The sequence below is a fragment of the Martes martes genome (genome assembly GCF_963455335.1).
Source record: "Martes martes genome assembly, chromosome: 17".
Classification (NCBI taxonomy): domain Eukaryota; kingdom Metazoa; phylum Chordata; class Mammalia; order Carnivora; family Mustelidae; genus Martes; species Martes martes.
The window spans coordinates 52,475,870-52,493,127 of NC_137905.1; the positions used below are offsets into that span (position 1 = coordinate 52,475,870).

The 17,258-nt window shown below is 54.7% G+C and overlaps 1 protein-coding gene across 2 annotated transcripts; it reads right to left on the minus strand.

Moving 5' to 3' along the window:
- Nucleotides 1-293: 293 nt before the first annotated feature.
- SYT3 (synaptotagmin 3) lies at nucleotides 294-15,070 on the minus strand. 2 transcript variants are annotated; one of them, XM_080828747.1, is made up of 11 exons: nucleotides 15,002-15,070; nucleotides 14,239-14,369; nucleotides 12,552-12,717; nucleotides 9,076-9,601; nucleotides 6,203-6,590; nucleotides 5,782-6,000; nucleotides 3,824-3,944; nucleotides 3,402-3,573; nucleotides 3,151-3,283; nucleotides 1,023-1,091; nucleotides 294-821 (listed from the first exon to the last, which is right to left on the minus strand). In XM_080828747.1, the coding sequence occupies exons 3-10, from the start codon at nucleotides 12,700-12,702 to the stop codon at nucleotides 1,026-1,028; spliced, it is 1,776 nt and encodes a 591-aa protein (XP_080684873.1). In that variant the 5' UTR covers nucleotides 12,703-12,717; nucleotides 14,239-14,369; nucleotides 15,002-15,070; the 3' UTR covers nucleotides 294-821; nucleotides 1,023-1,025. The 2 variants fall into 2 exon arrangements, with proteins under 2 accessions (XP_080684873.1, XP_080684874.1); XM_080828748.1 differs by lacking the exons at nucleotides 14,239-14,369; nucleotides 15,002-15,070 and having other exon boundaries at nucleotides 12,552-12,722.
- Between the last annotated feature and the right edge of the window lie 2,188 nt (nucleotides 15,071-17,258).

A 17,258-nucleotide genomic window follows, 5' to 3' on the forward strand; every position in this document is an offset into this window, starting at 1 on the left:
AAGTCCTAAGGAGCCAGGCAGAGTCTCTTGAACAGCTTGATGAAGTCCTCTCTATGCTCAGACTCACCACGTACAAAGGCCTTTCAGTTCTGTTGGTGGGTTACACTAGTTTGGGGTGCATTTTGCATCCTATTATCATAGCAGTCCCGGCAAATGTATCGTTTATAAACTAAGGCTCCAAAAGATCAATTTCTTTGCTAGAGGTCGCCCAGCCAGTGAATGAAACATTTGAACGCAGAGCCAGGATGCTCCAACCCAGCTGCCCAGTCCCAAAGAGAACAGGAGGCCCGGGTGGAGTGAGACCCATGGTGTGTGTTTATTCTGGTGTTGGTAGCAGCAGCAGTGGGGGAATCGGCCAGACGCAGGGTGTGTTGAACAGAAAGGGTAGACACAGGTAGGGGTGTGTGTGTGTGTGTGTGTGTGTGTCTGGAGGAATACAGAGGATTAGTCTGGGGACATTCATGGAGAGAACGAGGGTCAGGACACACTCTCTTGGACAAACAGCAAAGAGACAGACAGAAAGACGAAGGGTTTTGGGGGCTGGGGTCCCCCAGACATGCATGGCCCCTTGCCTGGAAGGGGAGCCCTGGGGAAGGGAAGACAGACACAGTGGAGACTGAATGCCCCCCACCCTGAAACAGGGAGCCGGGCCCGCCTGCCTCCCACCCTCACGTCCAGTGGGGTAGAAGGCCGGGCAGGCCCAGGGCTGTCCTGCACCACGCAGCTCGGACGTTATGGCTTCAAGGAAATGAATTCCCAGTCCGGGCAGGAAGGGATGGGGTCCTGAGGGGGCCTGGTCCGATCCCGGGCCTAGGCCAGACCTACAAGATGGGGCAGGGAGGGGATGTCAGTGATGGCAGAGAGCAGGCCCGTGACCTGCTGTAGCTTCATCGACACCCCAGGGACCTGGTCCCTTGTCACTCCACCCTCTGACCCAGGAATCCAGGCCCCCAGCCCCTCCTCCCTTGGACCTGGGAGTCCAGGGCCCCAGCCTCCTTCCTCCCCTGGTCTGGGTTCCTTACCCTTCACTCTGAGTTCTCTTTCTCTGACAATCCTTTGCTGCCTTTCGTGAAGCTGGACAAAGTCTTTTCCTGAATAAGGGAATCCAGAAGGTTCAGATAAAGGGAAACAGAGGCAAGACAGCCGCTAATAATCAACATAGTAAGACATCAGACCTGTTTTCATCATTTGCAATTTTCTTTTTTCACTCAGCTCTGAAGTGATGGACCAAATGGTATTACAGTCCTATTCTATACAGGGGAAACTGAGGTACAAAGAAAAAGTCACTGGAAATGTGAGGCGAGATGAGGCTGCAGGGGTGATGGAGAAGACCCTCGTGGGGGGAGGGGGCTCAGAGAAGCTGAGGCTCTGGTTTGGAGGCTCTAGGGAGCCAGGGAGGGCAGTAAGCAAAGGGGCAGGGGCAGTGCTGGGGGTAGAAAGACCCTCTGGGGCCACGCACTACGGCGCTACTGGCCGAAAGCCAAGGTCAGGACCCCACTCAGCCAGGGTTCCACTCCTCTCTGTGCTCCCAGCATTGCCCAGCACGAGCATAGCACACAGGAGCTCTGGAGAAGTTTGTGGAATGAGTGAGTAAATTAGGAGAAGAATGAGTGGTGGAAGGAGGGAGTAGCTGCCATCTGTCTCTCTAAATAGAGCCACAGTCTTTTCAAAAATCACACTTGAGCTCTGTGCTCTGCTGCTTAAAATCCCTCCCCACCCGTGGAAGCCAAGTCCAAAGCAAGGCCGGGCTACAGTCAGGACCGGGAGGAGTTGACCCTGGGTGCAAAATTTCAGGTGTGCCCAAACTCAGCACTCGAAATAAATACTATTGCAATGCAATATTTTTTAAAAATCAAAATTGACCCCAAAAAATCCATGATGAGAAAAATATCAAATTTTAAATGGAGGCCAGTCCCATCTCATAGCAGAGCCTGAGACAAAAGGAAAAAATCAGCAGCTTTATTTTTATATATTTTTATGGGTATTTTTTCCTGGAAATTTAAAATAATTTTTAAAATATTGAAAACAATGAAGAGTATGTGTAGTGCAAGTCACAGTACATTAAGTTTAAATGTTTATTTACATTCGAAACAGAATTTAGTATGATTTTACTGTCTTGGCTTTAATGACAGCACATTCGTGGGTAATATTTTCAAAATCTACTTCTGCGCTTTTAGGTTTATTTGTTTGTTTCAAATGAGATAATGGCCATATTTGAACATTTCTCTTGACCACGTGATTATCATAAATGATTTTCAGTTTTAAAAAATTAGCAAGTTCATCCTTACGTGACCTACCTGGCTCTGGTTATTTACCCATTTCCTCCTTCCCTCTCTGATCCAGGCTCAGGGGCCTGCCCCTGCCTCTCCCTGCTTCAGAGGAACTCCCAGCCCCCAGCCAATCTCTCGCCCTGTGAGCTTCTTCTAACCTCAAAACCTTCACCTAAGCCCCTTCCTTCTCAATCTCCAGGCTTCTGCTCAAATGTCACGTCCACTGAGAAGCCCTTCAGGGTACCCTGAGCCAAAGGGCACCCCCCATCCCTTGTCCAGATGTCCTCTACCTTCCAGACTTCCAAGCCTTTTGGACTACAATCCACAAGGAAAAAAAAAAAAAAATTGGCAGTACAATCCTTACAACGGGTGCTGCCCTGTGAAATTTTCTGTTCTGTTCTATCTTGATTTCATTTTCTTATGAAGAAAAAATTGTTGATCCCCACCCAGTAAACCACAATCTAGTGATTTTTCAATTGCAGCCTTCTTTAAACCAAACCCAACCCCACCCCCTCAAAACCCCCACCCTGTTCCGTCGGATCACCCAGTTTTTCCCTTTTATTTTGGGCTTAGCTCATGGGAAATAATAGTAACTGACCCCCTGCCGAGCCCCTACTGACAGGCAGACACTGATCCTGCATTAACTCACCGAATCCTCACATCTATCCTAACTTTAGCTACTATTAACAACCCCATTTCCCAGCAGAAGAAACTGAGACACAGAGAGGTTAAGCAAGGTGCTCTTAGTCACAAAGCGATAGCCGGGATTCCGACCCGGGCGGTCTGACTCCGCAGCCCATAAAGACGGATGCTCCCCGCGAATGACTGCATGAGCGCGGGAATGGCAGGGCGAGTGGCCCCGGGTGGCCTCCCCACTCACCTCCACCAGCTGATGCCAGTGCTCCACGGGCTTGCGGGGGTTGGCCAGCATCTCCGCCCAGTGCTCACGGCCGTGGGGGTCGGCAGCGTCCGGGCCCACGCGGCACACGCCGATCACCTCGTTGTGCCCGATGCTGGGGGTGCGAGCGGCGGTGAGCAGCGGGGAGGGAGGGGGCGGGGCCTGGCCCCGCCTCACCCCCTGGCCTCCCGCCCGCCCCCGCCCGCCCCCGCCCGCCGGGCCACGCCCCTCACCAGTCGTAGTCTACCACCGCGATGCTGAGCCCCACGCTCTCCACGCTCTCCGGGGCCACGTCGAACACCAGCGCCTCGTTGTACGTGGGGTTCAGCGTGTTCTTCTTGATGGAGGTTTTCCGCTTCTTCAAACGCCGCCCCTCACTGATCAGAGAGGCCTTCACGTAGGGGTCTGGGGCGGGCAGCGAGAGCACTGAACCTTGACTTCCGCCCTCAGACCCGAGTCCAGACCCCAGACTCCTCCCCCGACCCAACGGTCTGGGTCCCCATTGCCCTCCACCCTCAGACCCGGGGATCCAGCCCCTCAGCCCCCTCCTCCCTCAGACCCAGGAGTCCGGGCCCTCAGCCTCTCCTCCATCAGACCTAGGAGTCCGGGGACCCAGATGCTCCTCCCTCAGATCCCAGCGCCTCCTGGAACCCACCTGAGAAGCCGGTGAGGTCCATCGCTTTGAGGTTAGAGGCTTTGATGATAGTCACGGTGAGGCGCCCAGCCGTGGGGAGGTAGCAGAGTGAGAAGTTGAGCTCCCCAAGATCTGCCTTTTCCTGCAGTTGGGGAAAAGGGTTCAACAATGCCCTGCCTTGGTCTCCCCACCCCCCAACCTCTCCCTCACTTGTTCTCCCTTCTGGAGCCTCCAGCTCTCCTCCCTGATATCCAGGACTGGGTTTCCCATCCACTCAACCATCTGACTTTGCCAAACCTGGTAACTCCCTGGCCACAGCTGCCTGCCACCAGCAAAGCCTATTTGTTCTGCAGGGAAGATTGAAAGAGGCATGAGGGAGGGGGGTGAGCAAGAAGGAGTCAGAGAGAGAGAGAGAGAGAGGAGAACACAGTGAGAAATATACTGTGACAGAGACCAAGACACTGAGAGATATAGTTAGAAAGGCAGACCCACAGAGTCCTAAAGTAAGAAAACCCAGAGGAGGAGTCTAGAGACCCAGAGATAGTGCTGGTCCAAGAGAGAGATCAGAGGAACAGAGACTTCAGAGAGAGGAATAGAGAGCCCAGGAAGAGAGAGGGACAGAATCCCAGAGGAGAGAGACAGAGTTCGATGGGTGGGTGTGTGTGTGTGTCAGAGCCCCCCAGGTGCAGGAGATCTGGAGAAATTGGGGACAGAGACTTGGCGGAGGGTGTGGAGACTCAGACAGAGTGATAGAGACCTAGGAAGGGGTGGGGGGAAGGGCAAAGACCCAGAGGGAGAGAGAGAGAGAGAGAAACCTACATAGAGCAGGTGAGGGACAGAGATCCAGACAGTGTGACAGGCACTGAGAAGAGAATTCAGTCTTAGGGAAGGCAGGAGACACACCAACCTTAAGCGAGGCTGCAGGGGAGACAGAGCCTCCCACACCAACACACACACAGAGACACCTGGAAGGGGGGTCCGCTAGCCGGGACTTCCAACCCACCCCCTGCTGGCCCTTCAGCTTCATCTGGGCCCCTGGCCTCCCAGCTACACTGGCCGAGGCCCAGGTCCCTGGACCCCCTCCACTCACTGTCCCTGACAGCAAACTGTGACAACCTAGACCTGGAGCTCCCGAGGACTGTCTGGGGTCCCCGGGTCCTGATCCTGAAACAAAAAAGCCAGTCGTTTAAGGAATGAACAAATGAATGAATGAAGACCTCCAGTGATAATGAGGGGCAGGGGAGAGAATGAGAAATGATACACACAAGCAGGAGACAGGATGGAGGCTGGGAGAGGGTCGGGACCCCTAACAAGCACGCAGAAGCCCGGCTTGCGGAACGACTAGATGGAAGAGGAAGGGAGGCTGGTGGAGGGGCGCTCCTGGGCACAATCTGGTGACTGGGGGGACCTGGAGGGTGTCAGGACATAGAGGATCCAAGTATGTCTAAGGCCTGGGGGATCAGGCTCTCAGGAACCGGGTGGAGACCAGAGGACAAGATTAGATCCGGAGGTCATGGGTTTGAAATGTAAAATGTTCAGAGATCAGAAGGGTTGGGGGTTCAGGAAGCTAGGGAATTAGAAAGCCAGGAGGTCGGAAGGTGAAGGGAGTCAGAAAAACAAAAGCTGGGAACTCCAGAGTCGGACAGGTGGAGGGTCAGGAATCTGGGGTCACAGCATGAAATTATGATAAAGTGGCTGGTGGGTACAGGGGTGTCTGTTATATTTCTCAGCTGTTACCATCAGATGTGAAAGGAGGTCAGAAGTTGGGAGATCTGGGGTCCAGGCATGATGTCAGTATTTGACAGGGTGTCGGGCGCCAGGGGTCCTATTATAGCAATCTCTACACTTTGCTTGTGTGTTTGCAATATTTTGCGGTAAAGCAAAATTTTAAAAGCCTGGGTCAAGAAGTTAGAAGGTTATGAAGTCCAAAGGCAAAGAGGTCAAACACTGAGGTGTCCGGGGTCCCCAGAAAGACTGACCGAGCCGCCCTCCACGATGTCCCTCCAGAGTGGGCGGTCGGGGGGCTGCTCAGCCAGCTCCAGGAGGTTGTCCAGCACCACTTGGCCGATGAGGTCGTGCCGCGAGAAGCGGTCGAAGTCATAGACGCTGAAGTGCAGTTTGCGCTGGGCCAGCTCAGCCAACGGCACGGAGAACTGGAATGTCTCGTTGAACACAGGGTTCAGCGTCTTCCTGTGGACCTGGAGGGGGTGGGCGAGGGAGGGAGACAGGCACCATTCCCATCAACCCCGCTTCCAAAGGACCCAGGAGTCCAGACCCACAACCCACTCCTCCCTCGGATCCAGGAGTCCAGCCCCAACCTCCTCCTCCCTCAGATCCAGGAGTCCGGACCCCCGCCCCCTCTTCTGTGGGACCCGGATGTCCAGGACCCTCCCTCTGGACCTTGGTCTGGAACTTTTTCTTGCGGTCTGGCAGCAGGTAGATCTTGACGTAGGGGTCTGAGAAGCCGTTGGAGTCCTTGGCCGGGAGGTCCAAGGCCTGCAGGATCCGCACCACCAGCTGGTCTGAGCCATAGAGGTACCGCAGGGCGAAACTGATGCGGCCACAGGGCGCCCCCCCACCGGCATCTCCGGAGCCCGGGGCCCCGCCGCCGCGCCGGCCGCCTGGTCCAGTCCCCTGATACAGCTCTGGCTTGATCTGCCCGATGAGTTTGGCTTTTTCCTCCCCGCCCGGCAAGGGTAAGGGTAGGGCAGGCGGCCGCTCCTCACTGCCAGGGTCCGGTTGGGGGGTCAGGGTCTGCTGGGTGAGGGGCCGGGGTAGGGCCGGGTACCTGTGAGAGCGGGGAAGACCAAGGTGGGGTCACTGGCTGGGGTCTTTGACAGTATCTGAAGACCTGAGAGACTCCTCCCTGCCTCCTTCCCAAGGGCCACAGCCAAATGGCCACAGACCACCCCACCTCTGCTCACTATGACCTTGAGCAAGCCACTTGCACTCTCTGAGCCTCAGTTTCTCCACCTGTATTGGGGGGTATCCCAGTCTCTAAGCTAGCTCGAGCTAGGCTCTGCTTATGCACCAACTTCCAGAAGCTTCCTCCTGACCTCAAATGCATGACCCAGAATAACTTCTCTGAGTACCCCTGGGGCCCCACACAACCCAGACCTCCTAAAGCTTCACCTGCCCTTCTTCAAATTCCCCCAACCTGTCTTAACCCTGGTCTCACCTCTACCGCCTCACCATCACTCCACCTGGCCTGTCCTTTCTCAACTCCTTTCTCCACTGTCCACAAGTGTGTGGGGGACACTCTGGAACCCCAGAGCAGCCCCATCAGCCACCCCGGCTGCTTCTTCCTTCTCACACACATGCTTCCTCTGGACAAGCTCATCTGCACCCCAGGTCTCCACACCCATCAACAGCAAGGTGTCTGCTAAATCTGTTTCCTGGGCTCCAGCCGGGTAGGCCCCCAGCCTCGGCCATCCACCAGACCCCACATATCCCACACACCCCTCATATTCCCCGCCAGGCTCAGCGCCTTCTCCCCAACCGTCTCCTTCTCTCCTGTGCTCCCCCTAGATCTGCAGGTCAGACACCAGAGCCATCCCCACCTCCTGTCCCCTCAAAGCCTGTCCCTTCCTTCTCCCAAATTTCCCCATCCGTGGCTCTGGCTCCTTTGCCCTCTCCTGCAAGGACCATCACACCCGGGGTGAAGTCCATGTGATGGGGTCCCTAACGATGGGTGGTGCTCAGCAGCCTCAGGTGTGCTGAGAGGCACACATGGGCCTGGGGGGACTGGGAGGGCTCAAGCTATGGAAAGGGAAGCGGTGGGGGAGGCTCCTTGAACTACAGATCCCCCAGCCACTCCTTCCTCCCAGGATGACTTTGAGTAGGTCATTAACACCCTCTGAGCCTCAGTTTCTCCATCTGTATAATGGGGGCGGGGAGAGCTGAGACCGTGTATCCATCCACCTCTGTAAGCCCTCCCCAGAGACCCCAAACTACAACTCCCATGAGCCCCTGGGCCCCTGGCAAGGCCTGGGGATGAGACTACCTTCTCTCATGACCATCTGGGACCCAAGACAATCCCTCTGAGGGCAGTTTCCCCTGATTGCTGCTCCAGACTCCTCACACTCAACAAGACCCAGATACGCTCAGGGGCTCCTTCAAACCCACTCCTCTTACTAGATCCTCTGACAACTCCACCATCCACCTAATCACCAGGCCAGGCTGGAGGCCTTCAGTTCCTCTTCCCACCCCTCCTACCCACCCCTAGCCATCAGTCCCAAGTTTCACCTCTCCTGCTCCCTGACTCTCTTTGCCTCCTTCTCTCATCCCCATGCCCATAATCTCAGCTAAGCCTTATCCTCTCCTGCCTGGACTACTGGCTTCCAGTCCGTTCCTCTAGCCCTTCCCCTGTGTGGCCACAGAGAGGTCTTTCTGCACCCAGAACTGACCCTGCCCCTCCTGCTCACAGTGTTCCATGGCTCCCCAGTGCCCCCAGGACAAAGGTCCAGTCCCTCAGCCCCACATTCAAGGCCCCTTATGGTCTGGCCCTGCCTACGTCCTAAACCACATCTCCCTTTCTTTTTTCACACTTACTCTCAGGCCATAGTGACTGCTGGCAGTTCCCACAGTGCACTGTGACCTCCTTCCCCTCTCCCTTTTGCATGGGCCACTCTCTCCTCCTGGAATGCCCAGCTCACACCCCTACCTCTGTGCCTGGCCAACTCTTCCTCATTCTGCAGGTCTCGGCCACAACACCTCCACCTCTGGAAAGCCCCAGCCTCTTCCCAGACTGGAACTGCGACTCCTCAGACTCCCACAGCTGTGGCCCCCTAAGCCACTTTCCGGCAGTACTGGCCTGGGTGGGAGGGGACAGCCAACACCCATCTTGGGTCTGGTTCATGTTAGGTGCTCCATATATCCATGTGCAGAATGAGGAATACAGAACAAATGAACTCCAGGCCCCGCCACCAATCCTGGCTTAGCGTGAAACAGATGAATTGCTTTGTGTCTCAGGGCCTCGGGAGTCTAATCTTGATTCTTCTCCACCTTCCTGACCCCTGGAGGCCTATACCTTCTGAATCTGAGTCCAGATCTCTAGGGTCCTCCTCCCTTAGATCCTGAAGTCTGGGGCCCTAGCCTCCTTTGTCCCCAGGACCCAGGAATCCACACCCCAAGACCCTTCCTGCCCCAGGACTCAGGACTCTGGACCTCTAGGCCTCTCTTCTTGTAGGGCTCAGGAGAACCATATCTGGGAAAGAGACACAGAGGAGGAACAGAAGTTCAGAGTGGAACCCCAGCCCAGTAGCCTGTCTCACCTGGTGGTGGGTGCCAGGCTTGTGACCTGCTGATGCGACTGGGCACTGGGCAAGCCCCCACCACTGGGGGGCAGCAGGAGCAGCCCAGAGCCTGCACCTCCCTCAGAGGGGAGTTCAGGAGATGTCTGGCTCGGTTTGACCCCAGCGGCCACTGCAGCTGCCGCAGCCTCTGGGTATGAGTCCATGTCCAAGTAGGAGGGCTCAGGGGGGTCAGAGCCCCCCAGGCTGCCTGGCTCCAGCAGCTCAGCGAAGGGTGGATGGTGGGCGGTGTGGGCATGGTGGTGTGGACCCCCCAGCAGAGGATGGCCACCCAGGCCAGCCCCCAGGTGGTGCCCACCGCCGCCTACCAGGCCTGCCAGCCCGACCCCAGGGCCTAGGTCTTTGCGCAGGGGGCCCCCGCCCACTGCTGAGCCTCCCTTGTCCCGCCAGGGCACCCAGCACAATTTCCAGGACACGAAGAGGGAGACGCCCAGAAGGACAATGCCACAGAATGTCACGATGACCGACAGCAGGCTCACGGAGATGTCTGGAGAGAGTGAGGACAAAGGTCAGGGGTCAGGGTGGGGTCACAGTTTATCCTCCCACTGCCGTCCCCAAGGAGCTAGCCTCTAGCATTTGCCATGCATTGTCCTAAGCACTTTACATATGCTACTTAAACTATGACCCACAAGGTCAGTATCACTATATAACCATTTTAAAGCTAAGGAAACTGAGGCACAGACAGGTTGAGTGACTTGTGTTATGCTGCACAGGTAGTAAATGACAGATCTGGGATTTGAAAGAGCCGTCTGTCTTCAGATGTGATGCTTAATCACTAGCCCATGCTGCCTCTCCGTAAGAGGACACACCATCTGAGGTACCACCAATGTCTCCCAAAATGCTCAGAGATGATCAAGGAGAGAGGAGGCTGCATGACACAGTTAGGCAGGTCAGGGTTCACATCTCTGCTGTGCTATGCTCAGGAACATATCTTAAGCACTCTGAGCCTTACATTCCCCATTTGCCAAATAGGAAAAATCAGTCCTGCCTCTCAACTATGGTATTGAGGAGTGTAGAATGTGAATAGCTGCATAGCCAGGATAGCCAGCATTGCAGTGGAAGGCAGAGGCACACATTTACTGAGTGGTTACTATGTTGCAGACCCCTAAGCGCTTTATTGGCAATAACTTACTTTAGCTTACTTATGCCTGACAGGCACCCTAGGAGGTTGGCAACATTATTATGCCTGTTTTCCATAAAAGGAAACTGAGGGCAATAGACACAAAGTCTTCTGTATAGAGTCCCACAGCAGATCAGAGGTGTGTGTGTGTTGTGGGGGGGGGCTGGTCTCAGAATTTGGGTCTAGAGTGCCTGGCTCCAGAGCCCATGGTCTTCCTTATGCTGTCACGTGTCAATATTTCCCAATAAATGGTAGTTCAGACATGGATTTTTATTAGACTAACAAATCCTATTGCTGTATGTGTATCCATATGTATCCCTGCAGAGGCCCACAAAGGGCAGTGGCACTCTGAACTTCCTACCTCCCCCCACCCCTAAAGGTGTTCCTTTCCAAGTGACCGGCATCTGCTCGGAGTTCATGGGACCTGATGAAGAGCAGAGCAAGGGCTTTCCAGCCTCCTGAACATGGGAAGAATTAAGAAAAGGGGGTCAGGGGGGCATTTGGGAGGACAAGGCAGAGAAGAGGAGAGAAAAATCAGTTGCTTTCCCCTACCTTCAGCCTCACCCAGACCCTCTCCAAGTCAAAACATCAATCCTCCAAACTCTGTTGGATTTCTTGTTCCTGTCTGCCTGGTCTGGGGAGCCATGTGGGCTTGGCCAGGTGGAGTAGTTGCGCAGGAAAAAGATGACCCTTGCCCGAAGAAATGTTTGGCCCCTGATCTGCTCCTGGAAAGAGGCTCTAAGCCCTTGGGAACATTCTGCTGCAAGCATTTTTGTTTATCCGAGGAAACTTGGACCATGTCAGATGGTCTATGTAACAATGTGATTGATGTTGGGGGACTGGGATGTATCAGCTTGGCCTCTGGAGGAGCTGGAGGTGAAGTTCAGCCCCATGGGCGGTCAGCCATGTCTACATGACCGAGACCGGAAGCTCACACCTGGTCTCTCCTGTACCCTATTCTATGTGGCTTTCCCTTTGCTGATTTTAACCTCCATCCTTTTGCTGTAATAAAACATAACTGTGAGGAGAACAGCTTTTCTGTGAGTCCTTCTAGGGAATCACTGAAACTGAAACCAGAGACCACAGGTGGGCTTGGGGACCCTCAAATTGTGGTAGTATGCTAGACTTCCTGGGGTCAAATCTGGCTCTTTTGCTTACAGGTTGTGAGTCTCTGAGCAAGCAACCGCAGTTTTCTGGACCTCATTTCTCATCCCTGCCCCTGGATACCCCCCACACAAGGTGCCTAGCTCTGCCCTGCACTCAGCAAGTAGGACTGTCATTATAACCTCGCAGCATGTGCTTCCTCGGGGTTCCTCATCTGGACAAGGGCACTCATAATATTTCCTTGCTCTCAGAACCCTGCTGCTTCCTAGATGGGTGACCTTGGGCAAGTTAGTTCACCCTTCTGAGTCTTTCCCCCCCCATCGAAAATGGGGACTATAGCTACCACAGAGGGTCGTTGTGAGTGGTTGATGAAATATGCCAAGGACCTTGCATGCTGCCTGGTACACAGTCGGTGCTCAATAAGGACCTCCCAGCATTTACTGAATGACCACTGTGTGCCCAGCTTGTTCTAAGCACTTCACATGTGTTAAATCATTTGAGTCTCTCAGTTGCCCCAGGAGGTAACCACTTTTATTATCCCCATTTTCGGGAAGAAACTGAGGCACAGAAGAAATGTTATTTGCCTAAAGTCATCCAATAGTAAGAGGGGTGGTGGGATTTGAACCCGACTAGTCAGACAGCCTGACTTAAGAGTCTAAGCTTTGGGGCACCTTGGTGGCTTAGTCGGTTAAGCATCCAACTCTTGGTTTTCAGCTCAGGTCATGATCTCAGAGTCATAGGATCAAGCCCCATGTCAGACTCCGTGCTCAGTATGGAGTCTGCTTGGGAGCCTCTCTCTCCTTCTCCCTCTGTCCCTCCCCCTGCTTGTGCTCACTTTCTCTCTCTCTCTCTTTCTCTCAAATAAAAAAAAAAAAATCTTAAAAACAAAAAGAGCCTGAGCTTTTAAGCCCCATGCAAGATGCACAAAAGGTGTGTGAAGGGGATAAGCATATGGCTGGGGGGAGGGGCCTGAGCAGGAGGCTCACAGGACCAAACCCAAAAGATCGAGGGTCAAATGGCCCACCCAGCTCCTTCTCCTTAGATTGGAGGTTTGGGAGACCAGCAGCAGGCAGGCTGGAGGGGAGACTCTAAGAGGGACTGGCCATGGGCACCTAGGGAACGGAAAGCTGAGCCGGTCTGCTCTGAATCTCTGAAAATACTGAGTGTAGGGGACACAGGGCTGGCTGAGACAGCCTTGGGGGGAGGTGCTGACCTGCATCTGGGCCCCGGGGATAGCCTCGAATTCGCAGGTCGTTGAACTCCTGGCACCTGTCACTGGTGTCGGCATCTCGGACCCGTGCACAGAGGTCTGAGACCAGGATGAGTGCCCGCCGGCAGAGGTCATCCTCGTAGTCGCCTGACATGGTAGCCGGTGGGTTCTGTGCTTGGAAGGGGCCAGACAAGGGTGCCGATGGGGAATGGGATTGAGGGAGGGGTCGATAAGGGAGAAAAAGAGAAAAGAAAGGATAGGCGAGAGGACAGAGATTGGGAGTAGATGGACAAGGGGATATAGATTAGGGAGGGATAGACAAGGAGAAAGAAATTAGGGGCAGATGGACAGGAGACTGATTCGGGGTGCAGGCAAAAAGACAGTAACGGGTTGGACAAACAAGGGGACGGAGATCGGCATGAATGGACAAGAGGACAGAGAATAGGGACAAACAGACAAGGAGAAAGAGACAAGCAAGGCCAGTCAAGGGGCAGAGATTAAGAATGCACGATAAACGGATAGACAGACAAGGAGACAGAGATTAGGGGTGCACAGACAAAGGACGGAATTTAGGCACAGGCAGAAGAGGGGACAGCTGTTCATGGCTCATGCATTCAACAAATATTCATTGAGCACCAACTACATGCCAGGCTCAGTGCCAGCAGCTGCAGATCCAGCAGAGAACGAACCCCACACATTTCCCAACTTCCTGGTGTTACAAACCAGTAAGAGGAGACATGGAGTAAACAAGTCAACAAACACACATAAACAAACCAGACAGGCTCACACTGTGAGAAGTGCCCTGAAAGAAATAGTTGGATATGTCACAAAGGGACCAGGAGGTGGGCAGGTGGGGGGGAGGGCTCTCTGAGACCTGAAGGACAGGATGCAGCCGGCCACGGCCAGTAGGTGGTGGGGCTAGAGTGGGGAAAGCAACCCAAGCGGCGGGAACAGCATGAACAAGGGCTTGGCGGGTTCAAGGAATGGGAAGGAGGCCAGATCCAGGTAGAAAGAATGAGGACCAGAAGAGAGGGAGGGATGAGGTTAGAGAGATAAGAGTGTGGTGGTGGGTGGGGTGGGATGGAAGATGCAGGGTGCAGAGATAGGGACCAAGTTGAGAGAGAGAGAAGAGGAGGGGAGACAGAGATACTGGGAAGGGCAAACTGGGGCCCAGAACAGAGGGACAGATGAGCAGACAGACAGAGGGCAAGTCAAGGATTGAGATTTGGGATGGACTAAGCATAAAGAATGGACTAGTGTGTAATTCATGGGAGTGTGAGAGACAGGCGGACAGAGGGACTGTGTAAGTGCCAGGACAGAAATATCTTTGAAAGGGAAACAGTGGTGGGAAGAATGGATGGGGAGCAGAAATAAAAGACAGATGGACAGGCAATGGCCAGAGACCACAGATGGGCAAAAGGATACAAAGGAGGGCTGGGCAGACAGACATGGGTGCAGAAGGAAGGTTGGATGGGGGTGGGGGCATAAAAGAGCGAGGATGGGGAGAAAGAGGTGGATGTGGGGAGAAGGGGAATTAGCCACACATGGTTTGGAGCGAGACATCAGAGATGGACTGGAAGGAGAGTGCAGGGAGAAAATAGGGGCGGACAGACCAGAGATCACAGATGGACAGGTGTCGTGGGGGTACTGCAGAAGGCCAGGACTCCGAGACAGGCATGGTCAGACTCACCTGCTCTTATCCCTGCCGTGTCCTGGGTGGCAGCCGAGGTGGAGGCTGGCGGCAGCCCATGGGGGATGTAGGGCGGACAAGGGGCTGCGGACCCGTCCCCACGCGCCAGGTGGTGGGAGGAGGAGCTGAATCTGGAGGCCGCGGCCAGGAGAAAAAGCTTAGTCCGAGCCTCACGTCTTGTCCTACTCGGACGGGCTGCTCGACCCCAGGCGACCCCCTGGCAGTCCAGCCACCCCCTCCCACCTCCGGGGCCCCAGCTCCCGCTGAGCTTAGACACTACAATTCCCAGCAGGCCTTGCGCTAGCGCGGCTAAGACTTCACAGACCCGGCGCTGCATGGGCTTCTGGGAGTTGAAGTCCTTAATGCCTCTCCCGGCTGCAGAGAGGATGGGGATTTTTTTTGGAGGTGGGGGGGTTATGAGATACCGGGGTCCCAAGGCGCTGCAGGGGGGAGGAATGATGCCCTGGACCTCGAGAGGTCGCGGAGTCTTAAGTCCTCAAGAGCCATGGAGTAGGTAAACGATTCCCCACGCCCGGGTGATTGGTGGGCGAGGCTGGGGTACACCTAGGTGTTTCGGGACCCCCCTTTCTCGGGCCACGTGCCCCTCCCCCGGGGCGGCCAGCGAGCGCTGCAGCACCCGCACTCTCTGGCAGGAGATCCGCGTGCCTCTGCACTTACCCCCGCCCCCACGCGCTGGGGCCGTCCCCCAGGATCGGCCTGGGGCGGGGGCTGGGGCAGGGGGAAGGGGGAGGAGCGGACTCACCCGGAGCCGCCGCCGCCGCCGCCGCCGCAGCAGCCCCGCGCGCCCGCCGCGGTGCCCGCTCGGCTCCTCCCCCAGCCCCTGGCGCAGGTCCGCGGCTCCTCCCTTTGCACCCCCTCCTTTCCTCCCCTCTGAACCTGCGGCTTGAAAGCCGAAATCGCGCGGCCGCAGCAAGGAAGGAGGGAGGTTTCCCGGGACCCAGGCGTCCGAGACCCAGCTCTCTGACCCAGTGGAAGAAAGATCCAGCTGTCTACGATCGTGACCTTCCGCTCCCCCAGGATTCAGGGGTCCCGGCCCCCAGCCCCTCTTCTCCCAAATGGAAAACTCTGGGACCCCAGTCACTTCTCCCGGAACCCAGGGTACTGAGCTCCCACTCACTCAATTCTCACATCCAGGAATCCACCCCTCGCGGCCCACTCGTCCCGGGGACTTTCCTTCACAGGACCCAGGAGTGGGAGTCCTCCCGTCTGGGGAGCTCTGAGGGCTGGAGGTGGGATGGGAGGCGGGGCCTCAGAGTTAGCGGGTCTGGAGACTCTCAGCCCGGTGTGAGGATTAGCAGGAACCGGAGTTTGGATCCTGCCGGGCGGCTCCTGCCTGTGTGACCTCACGCTCTTTGCTCTTGAGGTCCAGTGTGCTCTTCCAAAAAATATAGACAATAAACCTGTTTCCGAAGGGATCCAGACGTTTGACAAACCAGGCAACAGAGGTAAAGCACTGGCACCAAGTAGGTGCTTAATGACTTTCTCAAAAGCAGCAAGTAAGAGTTAATGCCCTATTAATAGCCGTTAATAATAATTGCCACTGACTGTGATCTGGGCACTGAGCTAAGTGCTTGGAAAGCGCTCATTTAATCTCCACTTTGGCCCTATTAGGTGGGTACAGTTATACTATTCCCATTTCACAGAGGAGGAAACCGAGGTCCATAGAGGCTAAATCTCTTGGAGAGGACCCAGAACCTCAGAGTCACTGCAGCAACGGGCAGGGGTGGCTGGGAGGCCCCTCAGTCTTCTTTAGTGCTGCCCTCCCCACCCCCAGTGACACTCATATAAATATACTAAGTAAAAAATTACTTTCTTCTGCCAAGGCAGCTTTAAGGCAAGTTCCCTCCCTTTAACTAAATTCCATCCCCCCCCCCCACATATTGCTACCTATGTAGCAGTCCTTGTCACACTGTAGAATCACCCAGAAATGCCTCTCAGGTTCACCTTGAATCCTATCCTCAGTGCTTCTTCACCCTGATGGACCTGCATTTGCACCCAAGGAAGCCTGCATGGGGGGAGGGGAGCACATGCCCAGATGGAGGCACACAGGTCCATGCAGCTCAGAGCCCGCTCACAACAAGACCCGCACACCCAGCTGGCCTGCCCAGAGTCCACAGGCAGCCCCTGCCCGGTTTCCCGGGAGAGATACACAAAAGGAAGTATGCAGCAATGCATACATTCAGAGATGTGTGTGCATGGGTGGGCTTGCCAGACTTCCATGACACATCTCCAAAGAGACAGCTCCTCATTGGCTGGCAGCTGTAGGGTACCAGTTGCACCTGTGGTTTGGGAAATGGCAGAGCCAGGCTCCAATCCAGGTCTCTTTTCAGTGTTGTGTGTGAATGGTTTATATTCTCAATGCCTCAGTTCCCTGTCTGTAAATGAGGATAGTTTATGTATTATTTATTTATTTTTAAAAAGATTTCATTTAAATCTTTTAAAAGAGAGACGGGGGAGAGAGGGCACAAGCAGGGGGAGCAGCAGGCAGAGTGAGAGGGAGAAGCAGGCTCCCCACTGAGCAGACAGCCCAACGTGGGACTCCATCTCATGGCCCCTGAGCTGAAGGCAGACACTTAACCAACTGAGCCACCCAGGTGCCCCGAGGATAGCTTTTTAAAAGCCCAGATTCCACTTCATTAAGTTATTTTGAGGATTAAATTCATACAGTGTGCTTAGAAAAAATGGTTAGTATTTAGTATTGTCATAATTAGTAATTATATGCATTTGCTCATGTACTTTTTCTCTCTTTCAAAGTAAACTCTGCAGCCGAGTCTGGGGCTTGAACTTATCCCTGGAGATCGAGAACCGTATGCTCTACTGACAGACAGCCAGATGCCTGCTCACATACTTTTTAACTGCATTTGACAATGAGGAAACTGAGGCTCAGAAAAAGGAAATGTCCTGCCTGAGGTCACATGCCTAGGAAGTGTCAGAGGTGAGTTTCAAAACCATATGGGTCTGAATCTAGACCCTTGCATTCAGCCTCTACATTGTTTGCC

Coding starts and splice junctions, on each gene's coding strand:
- SYT3 (XM_080828747.1), bottom strand. CDS start 12,702: ATGTCAGGCGACTACGAGGATGACCTCTGCCGGCGGGCACTCATCCTG. Junction 9,602..12,551: donor TCCCCGGGGCCCAGATGCAG/GTCAGCACCTCC, acceptor CACTCTCTCCAG/ACATCTCCGTGAGCCTGCTG. Junction 6,591..9,075: donor AGCCTGGCACCCACCACCAG/GTGAGACAGGCT, acceptor CCGCTCTCACAG/GTACCCGGCCCTACCCCGGC.